General features: G+C 42.4%; 1 protein-coding gene across 1 annotated transcript in view; it reads right to left on the bottom strand.

The window, feature by feature from the left end:
• LOC113744511 (NACHT, LRR and PYD domains-containing protein 14-like) overlaps positions 1–2,345 on the bottom strand; it is an 8,825-nt gene extending 6,480 nt beyond the window's left edge. The window contains exon 1 of the mRNA XM_027274404.1: positions 2,293–2,345. Within this exon, the coding sequence (XP_027130205.1) occupies positions 2,293–2,345 (53 nt within the window). The remainder of the gene's footprint in view (positions 1–2,292) is intronic.
• Between the last annotated feature and the right edge of the window lie 4,030 nt (positions 2,346–6,375).

A 6,375-nucleotide genomic window follows, 5' to 3' on the forward strand; every position in this document is an offset into this window, starting at 1 on the left:
TTATGGGGAGACATAACAGCAGTTTACACTTAGTAGTTCAGATTCAGGTGTAAATGTGTGCAAGGCAAAGATGGCTAAAAACAAAAAGTTAAAAGACCAGTGTGGAAGATTTTCGGAGTATCTATTGCGGAATTAATAATAAGAATATCAATTAGTACAACAAAATTTTTTTTAAATCAATTGTTTTTATTGTCGTATAATGAGCGCTCTGTATCTGGCAGTGAGAGCGGGTCCCCCCCACTGAAGCAAGCATTTTTCTACAATAGCCCAGAGCAGACAACTAACTCTGACTAGATATGCTCTTTTCTCGCTTCAGTGGAGTTTGGCAGCCAGAGTTTTTCCTCACAATCTTGAAGGTGGGGTGAGGCCGTGGGAGAAGATTCAGTTGGGTTTTCAGCTTTTCACACAATGATGGGGGTTGATGTCACTCAGGTTCTGTCATTGGTAGTATCGGGCTTTGGTCTGTTGCTGTGTTTGAAGTTCAGAGCAGGCAGCTTCTGTACTGCATCAGTTGCAGTACTTGTGCTTGGTTGGCCCGCTCGCTTTATCTACATCCGAGTGTAAAAGAGAATTTATGGATGTCATACAATATGTGAAAAAACGTGAAAGGTCCGATCTAGAGCCTGGTTTTAAATATTCGTCCTGTTCTAGGCTCCTGTAGAAACATGGCAGGCTCCAGGGAGGGACCTGTGTGAGGCTCTTCTGGACACACAACATTTTCTGATGAAACAGTTTCCATGCTTTAAAATGTGGCATTATATGTCCTTACAGATGAATAATACATTAGAACATGTTTATGAAAACATTTGAAACGAGACATATGTAGTAACAAAATGTATTATTTATTTATGATTTAGTTATTTCACAGGATAAGACAGGCTTATTGAGAATGACTTCGCAATCACACTAAAGCATGTCCTGCTTAATGCTCTATTTTATTCTAGGACCATCATTTACTAAGTGAACACCATGCTGTGTGGACAGTGACTTTAAATTATTATTATTATTGTTAGTAGTAGTAGTTTATTATTATTATTATTTTATTATTATTATTATATTAAAACAATATTTTTTATTTAAAAATCAAGTGAGAAATAGGCTCATATTTCTCTACAGCTCAATACAATAACTGTTTTTTTTTTCAATCTAGTGCTTCCCCCTACTGGCTGTTAGGAAGAACACACACAAATGTGGAGAGGTGGTGTAGTGATGGACAGCCACATAGCCGCTCAGCAGTTAGAGATTTGCTACCTTGCTCAACAGCACAGTGCAAAAACTGAAATGTCACATTACCTCAAACCAGGTTCACAAAAGTTTTTTCCCTGTTTTTTAACAAGTAAACAAAATAAACTCTCTTTCTCTCTCTCTCAGCACAGAGGGACTCAGGTTAGACTTATTGTCTCGTCAGCTTGAGCTGACTTAAGAGGTGTCTCTCTCTCTCTACTTTCCCTGCCGGTGACCAGGAAGGCCTCGTGTACAAAGCTTGCGTCCGCACAAAAAAGTGGTGTACGTCCTTTTCCACGCTCACGTTCAGATGTATCAAACGTGAAATGATCGTAGAATGTGCGTGACCCCGCCAACTTCATGCTGTCGTACGCACGTTTCTACAGCATTTGTTCCTTAGAGGTGACGCTGGGAAACTGTAACAATGTGAAAACAAGTAGTCATCGAGTGATGTGCACATCAGAGACACACTATGAACAATTAACACACCCACGGTTTTGCAGTTATGGGTGGATATAAAAGCATGCGTTATGCGATTAAGAAAAAGGTATTAACATGGCAGCGTTAGCGTGTTAGAGGACCTTGCAAACGTGAGCGATTTAAGGAACGCGAGGATTTACTTGCGAACCATGATAATTGGCTCATAAGCCGATCTCGGTTACCAAGGCCAGTGTTACTGGAGTGTGCGCAGAGCTGGGCCGGCCGAGAGAGCAACGGGGGCGGCGGTAGCTCGGGGTTGTGCTGAGTACGCTGGGGTTCCTGGCAACAGGGGATTCCAGCAGGAGCTGTTTATCTAAGTAGGAAACATTTCATTCCATCAATGTTCAAATCATATGTGATGCGCGAATGCAGTGACTAACATCGTGGCAAGTGGCCTGGTTCAACGCACGCCTCATTCATTAGACAAAAGCCTGGTTGGGAAACAGTCTTTTGGAGGCGGGCACCGTACGTGCGCGATGGCTTGGCTTTCTTGTTTTTTAATTGCCCGTAGTACATTTATACGGGACAATTAAACGAAATATAATAATATATATTAATCAAAATACTAATTAAAAAAATTTTACTTACCAGAAGCCGTTGCCCAGTTTGTGTTTTCCCATGTGCAATGCACATTTGGGCATGTGTGCGCATTCAAATATCATGTTTTGGTTTTCTTTGTTTTCTGCTGGTGAATTAGAGCTGCGAGCTTTCTAACAAGCCCCTGATTGTCTCCTGTGTTTCAGTATTCTTGTCAGAAACACGCGTCGCGCGTTATAAAAGTCAGCCGCGGGGCCACACCTTGTCACACTTGTGTGTGCGCTGCTCGGATCCCACGCATACGCCTCCACACACGCTCCTACTCACCGTCTTTTTTTTTTTCTTTCTTTTTTTTCTTTTTTTTTTTTTTTTTTGGGTCATATTTTATCCCTGACAGGGTAACAAACAGAATCTCCACTTCATTCACTAGAATCTTTAGCTTAGACTCTGTGAAATTCATTTCTCTTCCTTTGTTCATCGCGTTATCTGATTCGGACACAGAGGATTAGAGGTGAATCCAGGTCACGGGCTATTTAAATAGATTTGCATATGTAAATGGTGGCGTGGGAAAGGATGGAGTGCATGTGCGCTCAATTTCCACGTTGATTGGGAGTACAAAAAGAAACGTGCTTGGATCCATGCGTACACACATGGAATACATCTGAATTTTTTTGTGGTACGACAGTTCTGCGGTTTTGGGTCGCCGAGTTTCACCTAAAATCCACGCACAGTATTGTACATGAGGCCCCTGTGAACTTGCAATCGAGGGACCCTGGTTGGGATACCATATGGCTTTGGTCAGCTCATTCCTCATAAAAGTACGCCGTTCTGGCACCACGAGGGCTGTCTTCATGGAGACATGGGGGTGAGTGCTGAATTGACAGCGCCTTTCTTCCTCGTCAAGCAGCCTAAATGTCGAAAACGAAACAGGCCACCAGGCCTTGGCTCCATGTTGTGGCTGAAAACGGTACTGAAATGCGCAATCTTCCGAACCCGTAGCCACAAGTCGAGGGACGGGTTACGGGAGGAGAGGAGAGAAACAGTTATTCAACCGGAACGGGGCACGCTGCGGCATGCGCATATAGATGATTACCCATGATTCCACGGGGCAACTTGACACTTTTTTAAATGTTAAAAAGATTTCAATTCAAAAAGTAAGGCATCTAAAACCTGAAAAGGTCGTTCCGTGAGTGACTCAACAGGTCGGAGCTTGGTCGACGTGTGTAACAAGACAGGACAGAATTGACCTGCACCGTGACTGAGATCAAGTGTCGCATCAGATACCCTATAAAAGCCGAGTTGGAACTCGCTCTATACTTGCTAGCTGTGTCACCGGTGCCTCCTGCGCTGCAACAGTAAGGACATATACACACAGCCACGGCATGCGCACTCAACACCCGTAGAAAACACAGCGCTCCACTGAGCATCTGTGGGACCCGTTTTATGGAGCTGCGCCGGCATGGCAGCGCGTGAGCTACCTTTTAGTCATTGCCTATAACAGGGCCTTTGTGACTTTGATAGAAACTCGCTTTAACACTTTGAACAACAAAATTGCCGAGAAACGTCCCACTGTTTGTCGGGCCAACCAACGTCTGCCATACTACCTGTCGTATGCTCTTGGTGACGTCATGCGCCTCGGTGGCCGAACGGTTGGCGTCCAGAGCAACGTTAAAAAATTCCATGTGCGCATGCGCACAGCGCCAGAGATCCCCTGGTTGCGAGTTCGAGTCCAGCGAGGCTCACAGTGACATGCACTTCACTTCCAGGGTTCAGTTCACTGGTAAAGGAAGCCATCGGGTGAAATACTGATGCCAGTCACCTTGAAAAATATTATCAAGAAGCAGAGGACTGTCAGTAAAGTGCTCCAGCCAACATTCACTCACTTGGTTTCCTCTGCCTCCATAAGAAGCCTCCTTTGGAAGAGGCTCACCCTGGTGAGGACGTTAAGTCTATAGTTCCCCCATGCCAGGAGTCCGTTGAGCTGTTTAGTTTTGTCATTTTAGTTATGGTTCGGAGGTCCTGTTTTTGGTCTTTTCTTTTCATTTAGGTAGTGGGTTTTAGGCAGGTTTAGTTTGGGGGTGGATATTGGGTGCGACAGCCGCTGGCTGGCTCAGTGTTCCCTCTCTCTTTTGTCTGTTTTGTCCGGGAACCTCCAACCCTTTTGTTTAGTTGTTTTCTTGGAAATTATTTCGTTTGTTTTGATTAATTAATAAAAATGATTATTGTTTTAGTGGCAACTTTTGTCCTCAGGTTTGAACAGCTAAGTCTCCTCCTAAACACTGGACTTTTAATTATTTAAAAACGTAACTTGTGCTTGATGTGTTTACATTATGAGATCAGTTGTAGTCTCTTTAGACGTCCTATGTTGGTCGTCAGTGATGAAGCAGGCAGTGCCATGTTGGTTTAAGCCAGGCAGTCCACTGATACAGAGTACAACAGCACTGCAACTTTAAACTGCATGTACCTGCTTTACAGGTGTTCTTATGGCCATTACTGTCATGTTACATAAACTATTATTATCTATATTAGATCAGAACAATCTCTGCACCAGAAAGATGAACATATACAAGTAGTCTGAAACATATCCTGCATACTGCCGTTAGAAAGTCAATACAAACAGCTGATAATAAACCTGATCAGCCCTGATCAGTAATCAATATACAACACTTATCACACTTAAGTTACATAATGTTTCTGTAGTGTTGACAAAACAATAAAATCATATTAGGTTTTTCCAAGCTCGAGAATAAACCTCAAACTTTGATTTGACGTCTTCTTTAGTTCCTGTACAACATATTCACATGAGGGCATCAAAGTAATAAAGTGACCTTTTTATTCAGATTCATAAACAGTTGTATTGTGTGGTGGAGCGATAGCACAGCCTGAGTATTTAGCAACCTGTTCTCAGACAAATCAGAACTGTACCTTTTTAACATTATGTACATATGTGTATAATCTGCACACACAGAACGAGAAACAAAACAGAAAGGTATGCATGCTTCAGGGTCACCTCCCAGCAAAGCTGACAACATAGATCCAGTCATTCATAGATTCCCTTTTTAAAAATGAAAAATAAATAGATAAATAAAGAACTTGAAAAGATACAAATACCAAACAGCTGCTACAGTTTGTCACCACCTACCTTTCTGTCTTCATCCCAAAAGCTTACTTAAATATTTCTATATTAGCTGCTATCAATGCACTATCAGTGTGATGGGTTCAACATATCAACCAATAAAAACAATTCAATACAAACATCTCTTAGTTTTGTCATAAACTGGCCAAAGCACAGATGGATACATGCAGCTCTGAAATGTATGACGTAGCGAGACATCTGCGACATGAAAAAAGTAATCCTGAAAACATAAACAAAACCTCGAGAATGAGAGCGACGACGCCACCAGAGAAAGAGGTGGACAGAAAGAAAGAAATACTGTGAGAGGACTGTAAAAAGAAACAGACAGCACAGCAGCACATGTCCTGCACCGAGCAACAGATAACCAGCTAGCTTCATAGATAATAGAAAAGATGTACGTACATATCAAAACACAAAGGCTTCGAAAAGTGAAGGCAGACTCTTTGACCGATGCTTCTTACCACAACATCAAAAAACTGCAAACAAACCAAACATTCAAGGAAAGCTTCAGGACTCTCCTTTACTTATAAATACAATAGAGTAGAAATAACAGTAGAAAAAGATTTTTAGAACAAAAGACACGTAAGATGCAACATAATCACAGCCTTGTCCTCTTGGCAGCCGCCACTGCGTCTGGATGAGTGAAGTACAAGTGATCCGACAGCCAGTTTACCGGGACAAGTAGCAAATAAAGCACCATACAGGTGATATCACACATCATTTCAGATGTTTATCGCAGTTATTTTTTCAATTGAAAATGACGATAACAAAGTGGACCTGCTGTTTAAAGAAAAGTAAGAATCATGACGTCTGACAGGCAGCTGATGTTCATGATGGTCGAAAGTTCAACTGGGCTCAAATTCTCAGTTAACAAACATGTTGCATGTGAAATACTTCAGAGGTCACATCTATCTGTTCCTTACACCCTCTTGGTTCTACTCGGGGTCAGAGTCACTGGGGCGGTGGGTTGGAGCCTATCCCAGCATGCCTTGGCTGAA

This window comes from Larimichthys crocea, chromosome XXIII (assembly GCF_000972845.2).
Source record: "Larimichthys crocea isolate SSNF chromosome XXIII, L_crocea_2.0, whole genome shotgun sequence".
Classification (NCBI taxonomy): Eukaryota; Metazoa; Chordata; class Actinopteri; family Sciaenidae; genus Larimichthys; species Larimichthys crocea.